General features: G+C 40.6%; 1 protein-coding gene across 1 annotated transcript in view; it reads right to left on the minus strand.

Moving 5' to 3' along the window:
- The window catches only part of DPY19L2 (dpy-19 like 2), a gene marked incomplete at its 5' end in the record, with an annotated part of 48,876 nt that overhangs the window by 19,830 nt on the left and 5,740 nt on the right, over positions 1–23,306 (minus strand). Inside the window, 9 exons of the mRNA XM_080665218.1 lie at positions 520–579; positions 5,060–5,146; positions 5,834–5,911; positions 8,812–8,911; positions 9,946–10,037; positions 11,518–11,575; positions 13,489–13,582; positions 15,381–15,501; positions 23,093–23,230. Coding sequence (XP_080521344.1) covers positions 520–579; positions 5,060–5,146; positions 5,834–5,911; positions 8,812–8,911; positions 9,946–10,037; positions 11,518–11,575; positions 13,489–13,582; positions 15,381–15,501; positions 23,093–23,230 — 828 coding nt within the window. The remainder of the gene's footprint in view (positions 1–519; positions 580–5,059; positions 5,147–5,833; positions 5,912–8,811; positions 8,912–9,945; positions 10,038–11,517; positions 11,576–13,488; positions 13,583–15,380; positions 15,502–23,092; positions 23,231–23,306) is intronic.

Consider the following 23,306-nt stretch of genomic DNA (forward strand, 5'->3'; position numbering starts at 1 on the left):
ATAATATTATTTTACTTGGAAACAAAATACACAAACAGAGGTAACATGGCCCACCCATTTGTATACTTGGCAGGAAGTCAAATATTAAGCAGTGTCTAAGTTGAAATAAGAGAAGGCTGGGAAATTGTGGAGAAATGCTAAAAGGACAAAAATACTAGAGTCTACACTTGAAAGCAGAGAGGAAACAAAAGGGGAAAAGTGGGAACAGAACTACAAATGAAGTTATTTTGAAGAGAAGGTTAATTTAGAGCGAGAGACTCACAGCAAATAGAAAATTTAAAAGTAAGGTAGTGGGGGTACAGCAGAATGGAAAGCAAAGGAAGAAAGGCTGAGAGCAGTACTGAAATAAATGAGCAAGTTTCTTAAAAATGACTTGTAGATGTTGCTAAGGACTATTTCCCACCTTAAGCAAGTAGCTATTAATAAGATTAACTCTGAATCATTCCTTTTTAAGTACATTATCATGTTCAGTTTATAGAAATAGTCTAAAGAAATTAAGTTTAAAATGTTGAATCTTACCCAAAAGTTGAGTTCAGATACACCCAATCTGTGAATATTATTTTTCTTTAGAATTATCACCTAAAGTGCATGTAATAAAAAAATGAAACAAATAAAATTATCATATTTTATATGCATTATGTGTTTCAAAAATTACACAGCCACCCCCTCTTCCATCTTGCCTACACCAGCCATTTTCCTTCTTAATTGTTGATTTTTCAAAATTTGAAAATGACAGATTTTCCTTGGGGTGAGAGGTAAATGCGGTGTGCGCTAAAAAGTTGCTTCTAGAATCAAATTAATTCCTCACTGCATTATTTGGGATGTTTTGTGTAGGGCAACTCCCTCTGATGAGGTCGATGGTGTGTGGATGGTGTGTCCATGCAAGTGGATATATGTAAGCTATCCAGAAAAATTAGTGGTTGAAGTTAATTTAAAAATCCTTCCTCTCCAAACGCCCAAATAAAAATTTTTGAAATTTTTTTTTTAAAACCTAACTTGACTTTTAAGAAAGAAAAGGAACTTTCCAGATTCCAGACAAAAAAGAAGGCGATTTTAAAAACGGAAACATTAATTAGGAGAGAACCTATGGCAGCCTTTAGGGAGGACTGTAGAGAGAGGTTACAACTATATGCTAGTATTAAAAAGGAGGGCAGCAGGAGAGGGCTTGGAGTTATGAACGGTAAGAAATGGAGACTGATGTATAAAACCGGGGTCCTCAAAAATCATACTCTCGGTTCTACCAATGAAATGTTCATGTTCCCCACCAAATGCAGGTGCTGATACCCTAATCTCCAATGTGACGTACTGGAATGAAACCAGTGGGAGGTAATTAGATCTCTAATGAACAGAATTAGTACCTTCTAAGGAGGATACAGTGAAGGGATCTGATTACACATGAAGAGAGCCCTCACCAAGAATCAAATCAGCTGCATCGTGGTCTCGGACTGGCCAGGCTCTGGAACTATGAGAAGTAAGCCACCCAGCCTCTGGTATTTTTGTTGTAACAGCACCTCTAGCTACCATTTCCAGGGCTCCATTTGTGCAGTGTCATACTGACACCTAATACTCTATTCCTTCCAGCTGAAGGACCCCCTTTAAAATTTCTTAGTGCAAATCTGGTCACGGAGTCTTTAATTTGCCCTCATGTTTGAGCCACATATTGCTAGGTATAGAACTATACATTGACAGTATTTTTTTCTTTAAATATTGTAAAGATGTTGCTTAACTGTCTTATTGCTTGCTTTTTTTTTCTTATGAAAAATCTGCTGAAATCCTTACCCTTTGTTCTTCTATATTTAACACATCTTATTTCTTTGGCTATTATTAGTATTGTACCTTTATCACAGATTTTGAGCAATTTCATTATAATATGCCTTACTACAGCTTTCTTGGATTTGGGATTTACTGAAATTCTTTATCTCCGAGTTAATAATTTTTATCAAATTAGAAAAATTTTGTCCATTATTTCTTTAAATATTTTTCTACTTCTTCCCAACTCCACTCATTTAGACATGTACTTTACTTTCCCTATACTAACTGCAAATGAGGGACTGGACTATCACCAATTTGCTATTTCTGTTGAGTTAATGGATCTGCTACAAAGCATTGACAGCTACTATAATAAAAAGGGAGGCTCTGGACATTGTGTGCATCCTGATAAAAGAATACTACTATGCTAAAGGGATAAAACCTTAACCTATCCAAGTTTTAGATTCAATTATTAACACATTATAAATACAGAAAACAAAGGAGGTTTAAAGCTACACCATGAGGATTCAAAGAATAAAATCTAGACCATAGAATCCTCTACCAGGGGTCCTCAAACTACGGCCTGCAGGCCACATGTGGCCCGCCGAGGACATTTATCTGGCCCGCCGGGTGCCGCTGCCTGTCCTGCTTAGCAGCCGACGTGTCCCGGGCCCGCAGTGCGCATAGGAATTTGTTCATAGTTTTTTTTTTAAACTATAGTCCGGCCCTCCAACGGTCTGAGGGACAGTGAACTGGCCCCCTGTTTAAAAAGTTTGAGGACCCCTGCTACACGTTCAATGACCTAGGCCAGTGGTTGGCAAACCACGGCTTGCGAGCCACATGCGGCTCTTTGGCCCCTTGAGTGTGGCTCTTCTACAAAATACCACGGCCTGGGCGAGTCTATTTTGAAGAAGTGGTGTTAGAAGAAGTTTAAGTTTAAAAAATTTGGCTCTCCAAAGAAATTTCAATCATTGTACTGTTGATATTTGGCTCTGTTGACTAATGGGTTTGCTGACCACTGACCTAGGCTCTTACATTTCCTAGGAAAGAAAACAGGCAGCTACACAGGAAACCTATAGATTAAAAATAGAGATATGTGATGAAAATATAAAGGAAATCTAGGAATGATTATCATAGTCAAGTCATTATTGGGACAGGATTGGTTGGAAAAATTCTGATTTTTGACTTGATGGCAGTTTATTTGCCAAATAACAGTTCATTAATAAGTACTTTCAGTTCTAGTTGGTACTGTCAGTACATAAAACACTTGTTTTATGCAGTTTTCTGTATTTCAAAATAAAATAGCTTTCTTAAAAAGAAGTGGATGGGCACACTACTGCAAGTCTTTTGTCACGCTGAAAAAGCTTGACAAATTTTTGAAAATGAAAAGCCTGCATTTTTTGGGAGCAAGAGAATGGATTACTTATTGTGAAGAGGGAAAAAAAAGTGTGGGAAGCAAAAAATGTTAAAATATAAGGGCAATCCCAAAAGGTTCGATCAATACTCCGTACATGGAAAAGTGTTCTGTTTTGGTATTACTGTGGCTGCTATCATTTTGGTAATTTCGGAAAGAGAACATGCCAGGAACATTCCAGTGGAGAGCGTTATAGGATCTGGCTTAGGAATATCAGAAGTGTGACTATAAAGTAATAAAGCCGATTTACTGAACCACCGTTACAAATACATATCCAAATGGGTGTCATTCAGTGGAAGTCAGTCACATGAGGAGACTACTTACCTATTCTAATTATGTTATCATTGCTCAAAACAGTTTGGAACTCCATTTTCTAAACTACCTCCCAAAGATAATTTAGGCATGGGTGCAAGAAAATAGGTCTTATTACTTTAATGTCACACCATATTTTGATCAAGATCTATATATTACCCAGCCCAATCACCCACCTTATTCACAAGACTTTGGTTGTTTCCAAAAATCAAATCCACCCTTGAAAGACGAAGTTTTGCCACCATTGAGGATATTCAAAAGAATGTGCCACAGTCTGTGAAGGCAATTCAGAGGAGTTCCAAAAATGTTCTGAGCAATGGTAGTGTCACTGCAATATGTACTGAACCTACTGAAGTGACTTAGAAGAACTAATCTTGGTAATAAATTAATGGTATATTTTAAAAGTAAGTCTTGCCCGACTGCTGTTGCTCAGTGGTTGAGTGTCGACCTATGAACCAGGAGGTCATGGTTCAGTTCCCAGCTAGGGCACATGCCTGGGTTGTGGACTCGATCCCCAGTGGGGCCCACGCAGGAGGCAGCTGATCAATGATTCTCTCTCATTACTGATGTTTCTCTCTCTCTCTTCCTCCCTCTCAGAAATAAATATTTTTTAAACATAAGATAAAAAAATAAAAGTAAGTCTTACCTGCTAGTTGTTTTTTAAAATATTTACTTGGGTATCTGCCCTACAATGGTAACTTTGTACCATGTTCTTTTCCAAAGATGATATAAAGAACTAGTGGCCAGGTGCACAAAATTTGTGTATATTAAAAGGGAATTAATTAGAGGAAATACTTTAGTATTGCTATTTGCCTTTTCTCTATAAGTGTCAGAGATGAAAGAAAATTAGTAAAATGTACATGAAAATCTTCCTCCTGTCAGAGTCTGGGGTGCGCCGCAGGACCCAGAGCCAAGTCCCTGCCCACCCACATGCCTCAAAATTGTGCGAGACCCAGACCCGGCTGGCCCCACCCCCACTGGGTGAGATCCAGACCCGGCCAGCCCCAAACCCCATCAAGCTCTGCTGGGAAGCGGGTGCAGCTTCAGGTCCCCTGGCCCAGTGCCAGGCAGGGGGCACAGCCTCAGGTGCCCCAGCACACCCTCAGATCCCCCGGCCTGGTGCCGGGGTGGGGGACGCGGCCTGAGGTCCCCCGGCCTCACACCGGGTGGGAGGTACGGCCTGAGGTCCCCTGGCCTGGCGCCAGGGCCGGGGGCGCACCTGAGGTCCCCTGTCAAGCCCCACCAGGTGGGGGCACAGCCTCAGGTCCCCTGCCCTGGCCCAGCGCCACACAGCCTCAGGTCCCTGCTGGTTAAGGCTTGTTACAGGAACTCGACCTCCACTGTGGGCACAGCCATCTTGTGTTACGGAAACCCCGCCTCCACTGTGGGCGCCATGTCTGTGATGGTGTGATGGTCAATTTGCATATTCGCTCTTTATTTGGGGAAAACTTTTTCATATGACTAATAATCAGGAAAGGGTCCTATTTGTTCTCCTAAAGCTATATTAGGTACATTAAATCTCCTTTTCACAGGTTAAAAAAACAAACAAAACAAAAAAACTTCATGAGCTTAACAAATACTTACCCATGTCATTAACAAAGATGAAGAATAATAAGAAGATAAATACATTGGATTTCCAAACATCAACACGAAACAAAGGAGAACTGAAATCTGAAACGTGAAGGAAAGAATGCTTCATCATTATTGGATCTATAGCATAATGCAGACTTTGTCTACAGGCATATAGCCATCCCAATACAAACATTTTATGCATAAATAAGATTAATAAATAGATCTTGGCTGAATGATAATAGAATTTCAACACACTGATAGATTCTAAGTGGTTTCAACACTATGAATGCTATATAGAAAAATTTTTTTCTCTGCTACTTGGTGCAAAGAAAACTGCAAAAAACTATTATTTCTATTGATTCAATAATGGAGTAATATAATAAATAAAACCTAGTTGTATTAATTTTGTTGCACTAGCTGAGGATTTCTATTACTAAGGAAACTTTATTTTATGTTCTTAGCTAGAAAATATTTGTTATTAAAGGAGATGTGTTTGGAAATGAAGATAACAAAAATGCAAAAACAAAATTTACAGAGTGTCATATTCATGCACAGTGCTAGAAATTTCAGGTCTCGGGGAAAAGACAGTTTCAAAAACAGTGACTAATAACTAAAACATAAAAAAAAAGTTTCAGAGAGTGAAAACATCAACTCTGTAGTTGAAAGCATGTTGTAATATGGTATCTATAATGTACATTTCCATTTTGGTGTATTAAATAAAACTTGAAAGAAGGCATCCCTGAGTTCTTATTTTAATATTTGACTTATAAGTATGAAAAATGTTACCATGTTCATATAAATGATCTTCTTAAATTTGCTTGGCTCAATGTACCCCACAACATACATAGGAAATAATGAGGCTATCTGAAATAAAGATATAAAAAAAGCAAAAGTGAAAAAAAAATGTAGAAAACTAATACTTCACTATTCATAAGCAAAGTACATGCAACAGGAGAGTCATATTTCTAATAATGATACCGAAGTAATTTCAACTAACCTTCTCATTGGGAACTAGAATAGCTAGGGAAAATACCTGTATGAAAGCCACAAAGTACTAATAAGCCCCCCCCCCCCCCAAAAAAAAAGAAAGGATTAAGAAGCTAAGACCAGAGAAAAGATGGAAATCTGCAGTGCTGAGCATGACCATTTGGGGCACTTTTCTCCCAGAGGCCATCTGCCAATTCCAATAGTAGCAGATGCCTGCCAGTGGACATGCGGTTGGGAGATTTCCACACTCAGAAGCGGAAGCACACCCAGAATGAGATCCGTGCTCAGTCCGCAGGCTTTGGCATGGGGCTCCAAAGAGCCACACTGAAAGCAGCAGAAACCAAGCAGTCCTCAGAAAGAGGAAAGCCCACCTCGGAACTTTATCATTCTCTGATCACACGAGGGTGACTCAAGATTATTAGAGTCTTTATTTGCCTGCTGGCAGCAAATCTGACCTTCTCTGGAAGATGTTACTATCAACCTAGTCTCAAATGAACTATATACCACTGTTAATGTTCCATGTCCAACACCACATCAAAACTAGATATAGGAAGATAAGGCATTATTACAAACACAATGGAAACAGATCCCTAATCTACTTCAGGGGTCAGCAAACTTTTTATATAAAAAGCCCAATAGTAAATGTTATACTCTGTGGGCCATTTATAGTTTCTATTGTATACACCAAGTTACCACTTAACATGGTCAATAGGCTTCCGTGACTTTAAGCTAAAAGACATACATGAAAACAATTTTACCATAGGCTAATTGATATAAGTTCTCGTGGAATCTCATCAATGTTACAACAATATAGTATTAAATGAAACGATGGTCGAGGACCTGCTGTATTCCCTCTCGGTTTTTGTTGTTGTTAATTCTCACCCACAGATACTTTTTCCATTGATTTTTAGAGAGTGTGGAAGGGAGGGGGACAGACAGAGGGAGAAACATCAATGTGAAAGAGACACATTGATTGGCGGCCCCCCCCCCCCCGCCCCGCCGCATGCGCTCCGACCTGGGCCAGGGATTTAGCCTGCGACCGAAGTACATGCCCTTGACCCGAGACCCTTTGGTGCATGGGCTGATGCTCTAACCACTGAGAAATCCGGCTAGGGCTCTCTTTTATTTTTTAACAACACTTTAAAAATATAAAAACTACTCTTAGCTCACAGGTCACTCAAAAACATGCCTGACATCATCAGGCAATGACTTCATGTTTGACATGTGCAAAGAAAAAACAGGATTGAAAATTCCAGGAGAGTACACGAAAGCCATTTAAGAAAGAAACAAATTGAAAATGTACAACTAGATACTGCAATAACCAAAATTAAGAAGTCAAAGACGGGTTTAAAAGCAGGTTAAACCAGTGACAAACTGAAAGAAGAAAACATCTAGAAAAAAGCGTAAAATGACAAAGGGGTGAGTAACAATATGCAAGAACATGGGAGAAGTAGAGTGTATGTTGTAAAAATCTAATATATTTTACTTTACATCTCAGAAAGGGATAAGGGAATTAAGTAAAAGCTTTATTTAAAGAGGTTTTACCTGAGAAGTTCCCAAAATGTATAGGAAAAAGAAATCAAGCACTGATTTATAAGCTATTACAAACCCCAACAACGGATAAATTAAACAAACCTGACCACACTTAGGCACATCATAGTAAAAACGGCTCAAAGCCGAAGGCAAAGAGAAAACTCTTACAAGCAGCTGGAGACGGACTGACTTTAAGACTTACTACAGAGCGGCAGTAACCGAGACACGCGGTAGTGGAGAAGGAACAGACAAGTGACCAGAGGAATAAAACAGAGCTCAGGAACAGATGCTCACAGTCAGAGGCAACGGCTTTGACAGAGGAGCCAAGGTGACTCAGTGGAGAAAGGATGCCTTTTTAACCTACAGTGCGGAAGACGGGCACACCTGGGCACAAAAAAAAAACACAAATCCAGGCCTAGGCCTTACCCATTCCACGGCCACATCTACCGTTCCCTCCGCCATGATATAATAAAAAAGCTAACTCAGTCTGACTGGCACAGCTCGGTGGTTGAGCATAGACCTATGAACCAGGAGGTCACGGTTCGACTCCAGGTCAGGGCACACGCCCAGGTTGTGGGCTCGATCCCCAGTGGGGGGCGTGCAGAAGGAAGCCAATGATTCTCTCTCATCACGTTTCCATCTCTCCCTCCCTTCCTCTCTGAAATCAATAAAAAATATACATATTTTTTGAAAGACTCCAATCAGCTTCTTGCCATTAAGTACTGAGTTGTTTGGGTAAATAGGATATGGTCTCAATTCGCTCAAGGAATATCATGATTGAAGTTGAGAAATGGTGTCCAGTGAAACTCTGTCCTTCGGACGAAACGGCTGATGTTTAAGCTGGAGTAGAAGCAGAAGCCTGCCATGTGGAATAGGATTGGCCCTTACCATGTTGCATAGCTTGGCACCCCACGTAATTCCTAAGGCAAAGACAGTCCACAGGTAGGTTTGTTTATAGAGCTCACTTCCAACGCCAACAAGAAAAGTGTGCATTCAAATAATCGGAAAAATCCTTTTGATGCTGACCGTGAGTATCTGCCCAACTAAGCAGTACACTAGCAGACTGTAGACTATACGGTTTGTTATTTTTCAAGATCACACATATATCTAAACTTCGTAATTACTCCTTTTTAAAAAAAAACAAAACCTATTAGGGCACAAATATAATGGCACTGTAACACAGGTACAGAAACAACCAAGTACATGTGCCTTCAACTTAAGTTGGTTTAAAACAATCATCTTACCTGCGTGAAGAGTATGAACTGAGCAAACTGCCAGGGGAGCATGAAAGCCACATTGGAGAGGCAAAGCGCAAGGAAATGCCTCCCGCTGCTGTGCGAGGGCCTGCGGGGAGAACCGGCACCAGTGAGATTCCCCTACGAGGAGCCAATCCCTACCCAGATCAACTAACGGCAACATGGCCGCATCTAATGATTCCCTCCTCTTTGCTACAAGACAAGATGTAGTTAGCTTTTAAAAGCTCATTAAAAAGCACTTAAATGCTACTTGGGTTATAAAAATCTGTAATAATAAAAGCGTAATATGCAAATCGACCAAACAGCCGAACAGCGAGATGCAGCCGGGGCTGCAGACACCGTGGCTGCGAGAGCCGTGGCTGCGAGAGCCGTGGCTGCGAAGGCCTACCCTTGCACGAATTTCGTGCATCAGGCCTCTAGTGTTTAGCATAAAACAATCCGAGTTAGAGCTCTAAAAGGAAGTATCAGACCTCGTTTATCCGTAAACATCATTCAGTGAGAGGGCTCACTAACGTGTGAAACCTACTTCCGTGATAAAGTTATGAATGGGATTCTACTATTCATGTTTTTGTTGTTGCTGTTTCTCAGACCTCTTAGAGTCTGAAAGGCTTAAAAAATTAATTCCAACACAAATAAATGTGTCCAAGAAAAGCACCGGAGATAAACTGATGGAACTGCTAGAAACATCAGTGGTTAAGGTATTTCACAAATATCTAAATATATATGTTCCATGTCTATCAAACCTAGCATTTCCCAAGTTCATCCCTGTATGGGACACTCCTTTCTCGGAATATACATTCATGTTCCCTCAAAACCACAGGTGAGTCCGATTACATAAGCTTGGAAGGGGGAGAAAGTTAATAGTTTCCTTAAAACCTTGGAATCTTTACCAAATACACATAAAAACTTATGTTTTATTAAAACATCATGTAGTTATCTAAAACTTAGTATTTTAGATTTTCTTAATTGGCTATTCAACTTATTTTAAAAGTGATTAAAAAAAACAGCACCTGAATTTGAAGAACTTTTCTTTTTTCTTTTTGAGTAACTTAACAGGTTGATGCATATTTTAAGAAACGTACCTTATAACATACTTAGATTTGTTTCATAAATAAAAATTACCTGAGGATCAAAGTTAAAATGCACATCTGAAGTACAAGAAACGGATATGAGAAACTTTCCCGGAGAGGTGGAGTCCACATCACGCGAGTAGCCTGAAATCAGTTAAATGCTTATTCACTTTCCATTCCATTGCAATAAACATTGTTAATCTCAAAATCATGGCTGGGGCCTGGCCGGCGTTGCTCAGTGTTTGAGCGTCAACCTATGAACCAGGTCACGGTTCGATTCCAGGTCAGGGCACATGCCTGGATTGTGGGCTCGATCCCTAACAGGGGGTGTGCAGGAGGCAGCCAATCAATGATTCTCTTTCTTCATTGATGTTTCTCTTTCTCTTCTTCTCCCTTCCTCTCTGATATCAATAAAAAATATTTTTTTTTCAAATCATGGCTGGGCTGGTTTTAGTGCTTTTAATACCACATTCACTTCTGGAAATGCCTGGTCTCGTTTCTCAGTCCTTGGAGCTCTCTGAACGACACGCAGCCATGAGGTAGAGGGCCATTAACTAGCAAGTGCAGAAATAGGGGAAAGCTCTGCCAGGCCACGCGTAGGAAATGCAAAGGACAAACAGGATAGTGGGTACAGGAGCAGTAAAGAGTCTAGGACAGAAAAACAGACCCACATCCCAGCGCTGCAGTGATGAGCCTGCTGTCCCAAGGCTTGGAGAGGTACACACGCCCAGGAAAATACCTAAGCTGATATTAACGAGGGAACTCACAAACATCAAGGGATCATCTCTTTACATGAACTATTTGGTGAGTAACAAGGCATTTGTTTGCCTTTAAGTTACTATATTTAACATAGTTATCTAGAATTTTATTACTCCCTCGTCTAAAAGATTTTCTTTAACCATCTACCTTTCTCAGTGGTAATGAATAAAGGTCATACCATGTATAAGCTGTGCCATAACATAGTACATATTTTGCTTCAGAAAACTAGCCATCGGATTCTCTCCCTTTTCACTGCCACATTCTCAGCACCTGACAGAGAGTCTGGCCCATGTCAGTTGGATGGATGTACCCTATTCTAAACACTTTCCACAAACTCTCCTAAGGTGGCATGTCCCGATGGACGGAACTGGTCGCACTCTATTCTGATTCAGCATTTTGTGTTACTGAAAAGGCAGCATCATGTAATAGAAGAAGTGAGGCTTTAGAGCCAGACAGATGTGCTTCCTCAGGCAGTGAATGTGAGATCTTGGGTACAGATCTTAACCTCTGTACATTTCTATTTCAAATCTTCTGTGAGGATAACCACCATCTTCCCAAAAAGGTTTGGTAGGAATAAATGAGATACAAAGTGCCTGAACTCAACAAGTACAGTATTTCCTGTTTCTGCAAAATACATGTGTATGAGTGCATACACTAAAAACCAGGCAAGACGTTTCATGTCACAGATTCTAATTATGTGAAAATGTGGGTCAACAGGATTAAATGTCAATTTACAGCACAAGGCTCTGTAAAGTATTGTGAAGTCCTAAGTAATATGCAATTTATATATTGTTTTGATGGATATATTTCTTTGTTCCTATACAGTTCCTTCTATTTCTTAAAAATTATTTTCTAGGAAACAAACCTCTCCATGGTTGAAAAAGTAGCACAATACTGTAATTAGACCTCCAATGTGAGTCCCACTGTAAGAAAAGTATACAATCACAATTCATGCAAAATATAGGGAGTTTTACACAAGATTATCTTAGAATTTAAAATCACATTTAATATGTCGTACTAAGCCATATAAAATTAGTAAAAATTTTTAAAGTACACATTGTTGATGCTTTAATGTTGAATGTACAAACGTATAAAGTGTACATATAAAATAATCTGAATTTTATAATATATTTATTTTCTAAATAAAATTTATAGGATGTGAACATAAGATAATATTTAACAAACAGGCCACACTTCAGAGTCTCCACTGCATTCTTCGACTATTCAGAATGTGGGCAGATTTTTGTCTTTTGACTAAGGGAAGAAAACAGGAGTCTAACAGTTTCATGTAGCAGTCACTTTAAACTGTCTAAATTCCTGCAAATATCCTTGAGTCCCAATGAAAACAACAGTGTAGAACACAAAAGTCAGATCAAGGATAACTATCAACGGTTGAGAACCATTTCTTAAAGCTGCCTTTTCTCTGTGTGTTGGTCATCACTTAAATCATAGCTCCATACCTAAAAGACAGTAAGTATTGGCTGAATGACTGAAAAAGGAAGAAATCATTTAAAAAAAAAAAAAACTGACCAGAGGAAAGCAAATGGGAAGTGATTTGCCATTAGTAAGTTTTCACTAAAGGAAATTCAAAGGGTGCATTTTGCAAAGTAAGAAATTGAGAGAAGGAATGTCTGAGAAGAACAATACTGTATATACCACAGAAACTAGGAACACGGGGTAAAACCAAGACTTGACAACATAAATAACAGAGTAAAACACACACAAACTAAGTCCTGTGGCGGGGCAACAGGAGTACTGAACTGTGGTAATAATTATAAGATGCCAGGGGCTGTTTCCAAGCAAAGGGTTACAAAATTCCCTGTACTGATGAGGAGGACACGGAAGATGTTAAGTGTAGATGTGATGAAGTTAGATATGCATGTTAACATGTTAGCCTTCGCCACCAAAACAACAGACATGGAGCAGTTGCTTTCCACGTTGGTGCCCGTGGGGGAGGGTGGCCACAGTAAGAAAAACAAAATATCCCCACAAATTCCTATTTCTCTTGTTTCTCATATGCCATTCAACATCTCCAGTTTCAGCGAACATCTATAGTCAACATTTGCTGTATCTACATAAACTTCCTAAAGACAGAAGCTTCCTTTGATATTCCAAAACTATGTAACTAACTTAGAGAAGACGATAACTCTGCGATTGCTCAGCAATGAAAAATATAAATTTTAAAATGTCTTAGTCTTGTGTAACATTTTTCCATGTTCAATAAAGCACAAGATATACAAACTACTTTCCAAAATAAAACATCCTTAAGCCTGACACCATAATCTTAAGTAATCCTTCCCCCTCTTAAAAAACTGTGATGTGCTTCCGTCTATTTTTCCTAAACGACATACATATAGGAAAGTACATAACATTTTTAGAGAAATTTATGGGGTAATTATAAAGTGGACATCCCTGCTACCACGTCATTGAGACAGAGAACTGATTGCACCCGAGTCCCCACTTGTCACCCCTTGAGACAGCCACTATCCTGACTTCTGCGATGATCAATGTAGCCACTTCTACGTACATATCACACTATCATTTACTTTCATCTGTTTTTCAAGTTTCATACAAATGGAATTATGCAGGATTTCATTTTGTGCCTGCCTTCGTTCATTCAGTGTATTATAAGATTTGTCCATGTTGGTGTGTGTAGCTGCAGCTCTCATCCATTCTCACTGTTGTACAGTATTCCACTATATTAATAAGCTGAAAAAAATAAATCTAATGTCCCTACTAATAAACGGATCTCATTAATTATCCTTTTCATATAATCAACAAATGTCAGCCAGGCCTTATAAGCCCACTACAAGATCTTACAATACAGTAGTCTTACCTCAGACACGCACCATATACGAAGAACATCGACATCATTACTCCATTTAAAATAAAAATCACACCAACATAAAAGCAAGCAGGGTCTCCCGCTCCTTTAAAAAGACACATATTATTTAGTATTTAATAAATAAATGACTATAAAGTAACTGGACATAATTATTGCAGTGCTTTATAATCAAGAACTCATGAATTTGTTGAAAGCATTTGCTTTACAGATTGCTGCTCTATTTAATAGTTCATTAGTACTTTCCCCTTACATGAGGTCAGTTACATTCAGATTTTATACTTTGTGGCTACATTTATACTTTCCCCCAATTAATTATTATTATACTGTAATAATTAGTTGGTGCTTCATTCTATTTGGGCAATAAATACTGCTATTGTTTAGTATCTGGAACTGTCTGTAGAGTCACTTGATGAATTACAAGAGAAAATTATCCATTGCGTTATTATCTTTCGCTTGGTTCTAGGTCTAGGATGAGTAGGATATGGGCCCTGACCTCAAGAAACAGCTTTAGACTACATGAGATAACCTAGTTATCTGATCCATCATTATGTATATAACCATAACCTTAAACATTAACATATAATGAACCTCATGCATAAGACTAGACATACATACATGTATAAAATATAGTAACACACAGTAGACTAGGTGCTTTACAGTCTTCATGTCATAATCCTCAAAACAAATCTATGAGATTAGTAGTTATGAAAATAACTTTTAATGATTGAGAAAACAGAACATAGAAAATTTAAATAGCCCAGCTGGCGTGGCTCAGGGGTTGAGCGGCGACCTTTGAACCAGGAGGTCATGGTTTGATTCCTAGTCAGAGCACATGCCCAGGTTGTAGGCTCGATCCCCGATGTGGGGTGTGCAGGAGGCAACCAATCAATGATTCTCTCCCATCACTGATGTTTCTATTTCTCTCTCCCTCTGAAATAAATAAAAGTTTTCTGAGAGTTGACTATTACTGCAAACAAATCTATAAAACTGTATTTATAGAATATACTAAGCAGTCATGTTGTGGAGAATATGCAGAAATAAAGAGAAAAGCAACTATGTAAATGCTATGCAAGTAGATGCATGTGACTTTGAAGATCAGTTTCAAGGGACAGAATCACACGTAGACTGTAAAAGTGAGAAATCGACACATCTGAAATAGCAGTAACAATTACAGATCCTGGAAAACTGTGACCTGTTCCAAAAGTGCTTCTTTGACTAAGATACCGATGTAAAAGGTACGTATGAAGAGTGGGAAATATGTCTAAATCAATCTATTATTGTATAACTGATTTCATGTTTCCATAACTAGATTTTTATATTAACTATCACAGGTAGGTATTTCACTGTTTAATCTACATCCCCACATTTATGTATTCAAGCTACCCTAAAACTTCTTTTGCATCTTATTCTGAAGTGGAAGGAATGACTTAATATCAGGACTGCCTTGCACTGAGGTATATTAATACTCAAATTCTAAATACTCATATTAGTAAGTACATAGCCTTCTCAGAAAATTACTTTAAGAGGAAACAGTATAGTCTTTTAAGAAAATCAATCACTAGTTTACAATAATTCTTTTTTTTTAAATATATTTTATTGATTTTTTACAGAGAGGAAGGGAGAGGGATAGAGAGTTGGAAACATCGACGAGAGAGAAACATCGACCAGCTGCCTCCTGCACACTCCCTACTGGGTATGTGCCTGCAACCAAGGTACATGCCCTTGACCAGAATCGAACCTGGGACCCTTGAGTCCGCAGGCCGACGCTTTATCCACTGAGCCAAACCGGTTAGGGCTACAATAATTCTTAAGTCATAACAGCTTAAGATGTTTATGCAAACATTAGTGACAACATAGCAGCATTTTAGGAAAAATAAACATGCCTTCACAGCTTTGAACTTCACTTAGAGGTTGGACTCTTGTGACATTCCAGCAGGTCTTAGTTTCTATTCCAAATAAATTCATTATTCCCACAAATGTGCGGTACCAGAAGGCCATAATCACCTACAAAAGATAAAAGAGAAGGAGAGAGGGAAGGAAAACACATTATCCTCATAATGTTTTCAAAACAGCACTGCATGTTGGTTGCCTTTGACATTATAAACTTTGACAAATTTATTTCAATCATTTCACTTGGGAAACAGTCATTATAAAATCATGCACACACATTACAAACCACAGTTGTGTATTATGGAGTAATGAACATCTGTAGAAATTTTTGATGTAATCATCATGCCTGTAATATCTATAATAATAAAAGTGTAATATGCTAATTAGACCAGATGTTCTTCCGGAGGTCATTCCAGATGTCCTTCCTGAGGAAGCCAAGGCCAGAGGGAAGCCAGCCTGGGTCCCGGGTGTCTGTGGGCAGCTGGAGAGAAGCTAATGCTGGCAGCCGGGGGAAGGAAGGCCTACCCTTGCACGAATTTTCGTGCTTCGGGCCTCTAGTACTCTTATAATCAACTCTAATGTAATAGTAGCTGTAAAATCAAGTATGACATTCTATATTAAAACATGATGATTAATAGCAAAATACAAAGATTTATATGACTATTTCATAACATGTTATTGAGGCCTTTGAATTTAATTCATAGTCTAAAAAATATTTAACCAACTGCATCCTATCTAATAAAAGAGTAATATGCAAATTAACCATCACTCCGCTACACCCACCAGTCACGCCCACCAGCCAATCAGGAGCGAATATGCAAATAAACCCAACCAAGATGGCTGCGGCCAGAGAGAGCAGGAGGGAGGCTTGCATTTCCCCGGCAATGGAGGAAGCCAAGCTTTCCGCCTGCCCTTGCCAGCCTAGGCCTCCACTCAAGGCTACAAAGTTTCAATGATAGAAGATACATAAACCCAAACAGAAATGGCGGCAGCCATGGAACTGGAAAGAGCAGGAGGCTAGGGTTGCCCCCGGTGATGGAGGAAGCCAAGCTTTCCGCACACCCTGGCTGGCCCAGGCCTCCGCTTAAGGCTACAAAGTTTCAATGATAGAAGATACATAAATCCCAAAAAAAATGGCTGCCGCCACGGAGCAAGCAGAAGGCTTGGCTCTGCTCCAGGCTACAAAGTTTAAATTGTAGAAGATAAATAAACCCTAGATATCAGGGCCTCCACTTGGGTCGCCAGGGGGCATGGCCAGCCTGCAAACCACCACAGGCCCCTCGCCCAGGCCGCCCCATGTCCCAAGGGAACTCCCACCCTGATCCGGGACACCCTTCAGGGCAAACCAGCTGGCCCCCACCCGTGCACCAGGCCTCTATCCTATCTAATAAAAGAGTAATATGCAGATTGACCATCACTCCAACACACAAGATGGCTGCCCCCATGTGGTCAAAGATCCTGCCCCCATGTGGACACAAGATGGCCACCACAAGATGGCCAGCAGGGGAGGGCTGTTGGGAGGGACCAGGCCTGCAAGGGAGGGAAGTTGGGGGCGATCAGGCCAGCAAGGGAGGGCAGTTGGGAGGGACCAGGCCTGCAAGGGAGGGAAGTTGGGGGCGACCAGGCCTGCAAGGAAAGGCAGTTGGGAGGGACCCAGGCCTGCAGGGGAGAGCAGTTGGGGAGGACCAGGCCTGCAGGGGAGGGCAGTTAGGGGTGACCAGGCCTGCAGGGGAGGGCAGTTAGGGGAAAACAGGCTGGCAGGGGAGCAGTTAGGCATCAATCAGGCTGGCAGGGGAGTGGTTAGGGGGTGATCAGGCTGGCAGGCAGAAGCGGTTAGGGGCAATCAGGAAGGCAGGCAGGCGAGCAGTTGGGAGCCAGCAGTTCTGGATTGTGAGAGGGATGTACGACTGCCCATTTAAACGATCCCTCGAGGGGTCCCAGATTGGAGAGGGTGCAGGCTGGGCTGAGGGACAACCCCCCCCACCCCCGTGCACGAATTTCATGCACTGGGCCTCTAGTATGGAGTAACAGCTCCTGTGCCCATTAAAACTCTAACCAAGCAGATTGAGTATAACCCAGTGGTCGGCAAACTGTGGCTCGCGAGCCACATGCGGCTCTTTGGCCCCTTGAGTGTGGCTCTTCCACAAAATACCACGGCCTGGGCGAGTCTATTTTGAAGAAGTGGCGTTAGAAGAAGTTTAAATTTAAAAAATTTGGCTCTCAAAAGAAATTTCAATCATTATACTGTTGATCTTTGGCTCTGTTGACTAATGAGTTTGCCGACCACTGGTATAACCAATTCTTCTCAATCTGCAATCCACTTTAAAAAGTGTGAAGACAAATGAATGTAACAACAAAATATTGCAAACAAAATGGTCATACCTGGTAGATTTAAAAAAATTTTATCTAGTTGGGGGAAATAATGCAAGAGGATTTTAAAAAGTAAAAAAGAAAATAAAGAGTTCAAAGTAAAAGTAAAAATTGCCTAGAGCCACATACTTTAAAAGGTTCATGATCATCCCTCTAGTCCAGGGGTCCTCACACTTTTTAAACAGGGAGCCAGTTCCCTGTCCCTCAGACCGTTGGAGGGCCGGACAATAGTTTAAAAAAAAAACTATGAACAAATTCCTATGCGCACTGCTGGCCTGGGACGCGTTGGCTGCTAAGCAGGACAGGCAGCGGGACCTGGCGGGCCGTAGTTTGAGGACCCCTGCTCTAGTCTCTCCCCAGGCATATAAAGACACAGAGTTTTTCAATACTATATATTACTCCTCTTACTAATGAATATTATTTTTTTTCCAGAGAGTAAGGGAGAGAAAGATAGAAACATCAATGATGAGAATCATTGATTGGCTGCCTCCTGCACACCCCCTACTGGGGACCGAGCCCATCATCTAGGCATGTGCCCATGGCCAGAAGTGAACCTAGGACCCTTCAGTCCACAGGCCAATGCTCTACCCACTGAGCAAAACCAGCTAGGGTTGAATATTATATATTACTAGGGGCCCAGTGCACTAAGTTAGTGCACTGGGGAGGGGTCCCTCAGCCCAGCCTGCCCCCTCTCACATACTGGGAGCCCTCAGGGAATGTCTCCCCATTGGGAGCGGACCTAAGCAGCAGGCTGGCCTCCCTTTGCGGGAGGCGACCGGGCTGATCGGGGGAAGGCGCCAGCCCCAGCACCCCGCTGCTGTAGCCACTGCCAGTCACCGCAGCCGCCAAGGTATTTTCATCAACACGGACTCCAGTCCCTTCACCATGAAAAAATGACAACTTTCTTTAGGCATTTTCAAGATGTGTCTTTCATATGACATAACATTTCTTTATTTTTCTTTTTATCCTCACCTGAGGATATGTTTCCACTGATTTTTTCCCCCGCCCCTTTGATCGCAGGCTCTGCCCCTTCCCAAGCCTAAAGCCTCCGCCCCAGGCTTTAGGCTTGGAAAGGGGGCCCCCCGCCCCTCCGATGGCTGGCTGGGAGTGACCTGGGTGCCGAGGAGGTTCCCAGGACCCTGGTATGTATGCAAATTAACCGCCATCTTTGTTGGGTTAATTTGCATACTTGCTCTGATTGGCTGTGGGCATAGCGGAGGTACGGTCAATTTACATGATTCTCTATTATTAAGATTATTCCTACTAAAAACATAGTAAACCTCTTTCCATGTCCAAAAAGCATGGATTTACTATTTCATAACTTAATTTTATAAAACTGGCATTCTGTTATAATGCATAATTTTTGCTCTTCTGCATTTATCATACAGGTACAAAACGTTACCACACTGAATGAATGTTCTAAGTCTAGAATTATACTCCTTTCTGGGATGTAGCTTGATACAGTAGAAAACCATGGCTTTGAAATCAAACTGAACTCAAATTTTCACTTTACAAGTTATGGTTTCCATGGCCTGAAGTAATCCTTCAACCTCTGAAATGCAGCTGTCTCATCTCTAAAATGTTCAAATGCCCAGGTTTCAATTTAAAATCACTCATCACATTAAAATCTCAAACTTAATGGAAAAAAAAAAAATCAAGATTACAACAATGAGATGACAAAAATATTAGAATTATTGCTCCAGTGAGCAATTATGAACATGTTTAAAACAAATGGAAACACAGAAAGTCTTAGGAAAAAATGAAGTCTTAGCAAAAAAAAAAAACAAAAAACAAACAATCAAAACCAGAATATATAAGGAAAAAATAAGTGAAAAATACAATCACCAAAATAAAAACTCAATGGATGGGCTTACCAATAGAATGAAGGGAACTGAGGGAAATAATCACTGAACTGGCAAATAGAACACTAGAAATTACTCAATTTGAGCAACTGAGAGGAGAGAATGAAAAAAACCATAACAAATCCCTAGGGACCTGTGGGACTACAACAAAAGAGCTAATGTCTGTGTCACTGGAGTCCTAAGAGGAAACTAAGCGCGAGCAAACCAAAAATAGGATAAAACCAAAGAAATCCACACCAAACGTATCACACTTTTTAAAACTTTTAAACATCATACTTTTGAACACCTGTGAAAACTAAAGAAAGATAAAATAATGGAAGCAATAAGAGAAAAAAATCTTACCTTAAAAAAGAAAAACAATTCAACAAGTAGATTTCTCATCAGAAATTATGGAAGGCTGAATAAAGTGGCACGTTTGTCAAATGCTGAAAGAAAAGCTGTCAATACAGAATCCTATATCCAGCAAAAATAGCCTTCAAGAATTAAAGGGAACTGGACATGAAAAATTAAGAAAAGATAAGAAAATATGTTGTCATAGATCTATCCTGAAAGAATGTCTAAAGAAAACTCTCTGAACAGAAATGAAACGATGAAAGAAGCCACCTTGGAACATCAGGAAGAAAGAATTTTTTTAAATAGATAAAATACTTTTCTTCTCCTTTTGAGTTCTAAAAAATAAGTATGATGGCTGAAGCAAACATCTGTGTAGTTTTAAATGGATGTAGAGGACATATTTAAGATGATTATGTTATAAAGGGGTAGGTGTAAAGAGATGTAAAGAGAGGTAAGGTTTCATTAGAGGTAGTAAAATGGTAATAGAAGACTGTAATAAGTCATGTATAAAATGTAATCGCTACAACCACTAAAAATCTATATAAAGTTTAAAACACTATAGCTGAATTAAAATAGAATAGTAAAAAATGTACAAATAGCTCACAGGAAGACAGAAAAACAGGGAAATGAAAAACCAAAACAAAGAAAACAAAAAATTACAGACTTAAACCCAAACATATTAATTACATTAAAAGAAAGTGGTAAATGTACCAACCAAAAGATAGAGATTGACAGATGCTAGGTCAATATTCAAAATCAACTGTAACTTCTATACAAAAGCAAGAGGAAATGGAAAAATAAAATTTAAAAATGTTACCATTTACAATAGTAAAAATAGTATTTATAGACGACTGTATGGCTAAAAATACAAAATATTGCTGAGACAAAAAATGATTGGAGATCTATACCATCATCATGGATTGGAGGGTTTAATATTAAGATGTCGATTCTTTCCAATATATGTATAAATGCAATGCAATCCCAATCAAAATCTCAAGATTTTTGGAGAAACTGATAAACTGACTCTAACATTTATATAAGAAACATAATTTTGACACGGAAAAACAAAGTTGGAGAACTACCTTGTTTTAAGATTTACCATAAAGTTACAATCATCAAAGCAGTGTGGTATTGGCATAAATATGGACATAGAGAACAACAGAATAGTAGGGAATCCAGATACAGATCCATACGTAATATAGTCAATCAATTCTTAACATATGTGCCAAGGCAATTCAATGGAAAAGGATAGTTACCACGAAGATGCACATGGGAACTTGTTGGTATTATTTTCAATGTTTTTAACTCAATGGCGGTTTTGGTTATACAGTTTTATATATTACTAGAGGCCCGGTGCACGAAATTCGTGCACGGGGGTGTGTGTGTCCCTCAGCCCAGCCTGCACCCTCTCCAATCTGGGACCCCTCGAGGGATGTCCAACTGCCCGTTTAGGCCCGATCCCACTGGGCCTCACAATCCAGGACTGCTGGCTCCCAACTGCTCGCCTGCATACCTTCCTGATTGCTCCTAACCACTTCTGCCTGCCAGCCTGATCACCCCCTAACCACTCCCCTGCCAGCCTGATTGATGCCTAACTGCTCCCCTGCCATCCTGGTCACCCCTAACTGCCCTCCCCTGAAGGCCTGGTCACCCCTAATTGCTCTCCCCTGCAGGCCTGGGTCCCTCCTGTCTTTCCCTGCAGGCCTGGTCGCCCCCAACTGCTCTCCTCTGCAGGCCTGGGTCCCTCCCAACTGCCCTCCCGTGCTGGCCTGATCGCACACAACTGCCCTCCCTTGCAGGCCTGGTCCCTCCCAACTGCCCTCCCCTGCTGGCCTGATCGCTCACAACTGCCCTCCCTTTAAGGCCTGGTCCCTCCCAACTGCCCTCCCTTGCTGGCCATCTTGTGGTGGCCATCTTGTGTCCACATGGGGGCAGGATCTTTGACCACATGAGGGCAGCCATCTTGTGTGTTGGAGTGATGGTCAATCTGCATATTACTCTTTTATTAGATAGGATAGAGGCCTGGTGCACGGGTGGGGGCCAGCTGGTTTGCCCTGAAGGGTGTCCCGGATCAGGGTGGGGGTTCCCTTGGGGCGTGGGGCAGCCTGGGTGAGGGGCCTGTGGTGGTTTGCAGGCCAGCCACGTCCCCCGGCAACCCAAGCAGAGGCCCTGGTATCTGGGGTTTATTTATCTTCTACAACTGAAACTTTGTAGCCTGGAGCAGAGCCAAGCCTTCTGCTTGCTCCGTGGCGGCAGCCATTTCTGTTGGGATTTATGTATCTTCTATCATTGAAACTTTGTAGCCTTAAGTGGAGGCCTGGGCCAGCCAGGGTGTGCGGAAAGCTTGGCTTCCGCCATCACTGGGGGCAACCCTAGCCTCCTGCTCTTTCCAGCTCCATGGCTGCCGCCATTTCTGTTTGGGTTTATGTATCTTCTGTCATTGAAACTTTGTAGCCTTGAGTGGAGGCCTAGGCCGGCAAGGGCAGGCGGAAAGCTTGGCTTCCTCCATTGCCAGGGAAACCCAAGCCTCCCTCCTGCTCTCTGTGGCTGTAGCCATCTTGGTTGGGTTTATTTGCATATTCTCTCTGATTGGCTGGTGGGTGTGACTGGTGGGCGTGGCTTGTGGGTGTAGCAGAGTGAGGGTTAATTTGCATATTGGTCTTTTATTAGATAGGATGTCTAATTATGTCTGTCAAATGTGTAACTAGAAGAACTGCATACTCAAAATGGTGTGTTCTACTGCATGCGAGTCACACCTCAACAGAGCTGATTAAGTGAAGAGAAAGCAGCCAGAATGAGGGAAGATATGTCAGCATGTATTACTAAGGATTCTGCTATAAAATGTATAAATTATGCCAACAAGTAAGAAAACAGCCATCAAATAGGTGACAAATATTTATACAGGTAATTGATAGAAGAATAAGTTCAAATGTCTATTAAACATGAAAATATTCTTAACTCCACAAACAATAAGGGAAGTACAGATTAGAACAAATCCAGGAGAGGATTTGATACTCCAGTAGAGTATAAAGACACACACAATCCATAAACTTTAAAGGTCTCCTCCTTTATAAAACATCATTGTGTTCACTTACTATTTTTATCTAAAAAAAAACCCGAATCACTCAAATTTTACTCACCTCTGGATAAAGATGGAAGCGTTTCACTGTGTTGATTACAAGGGGATATTCAGTGAGCCTGTCATTCATAATCGTCCACAGTCCTTCCAAAAACGAAGGTGCTTGAATAATGGTCTTGAAGTAGGAATAATAAAGTCCCTTAAAAAGGCACAAATTGTCAATATAAGTAAAATCTGAACATATTTTTATAACTCCTTTCAGAACAGTTTTTCTG

The sequence above is a fragment of the Plecotus auritus genome (assembly GCF_963455305.1).
Source record: "Plecotus auritus genome assembly, chromosome: 4".
In the NCBI taxonomy this organism is placed as follows: domain Eukaryota; kingdom Metazoa; phylum Chordata; class Mammalia; order Chiroptera; family Vespertilionidae; genus Plecotus; species Plecotus auritus.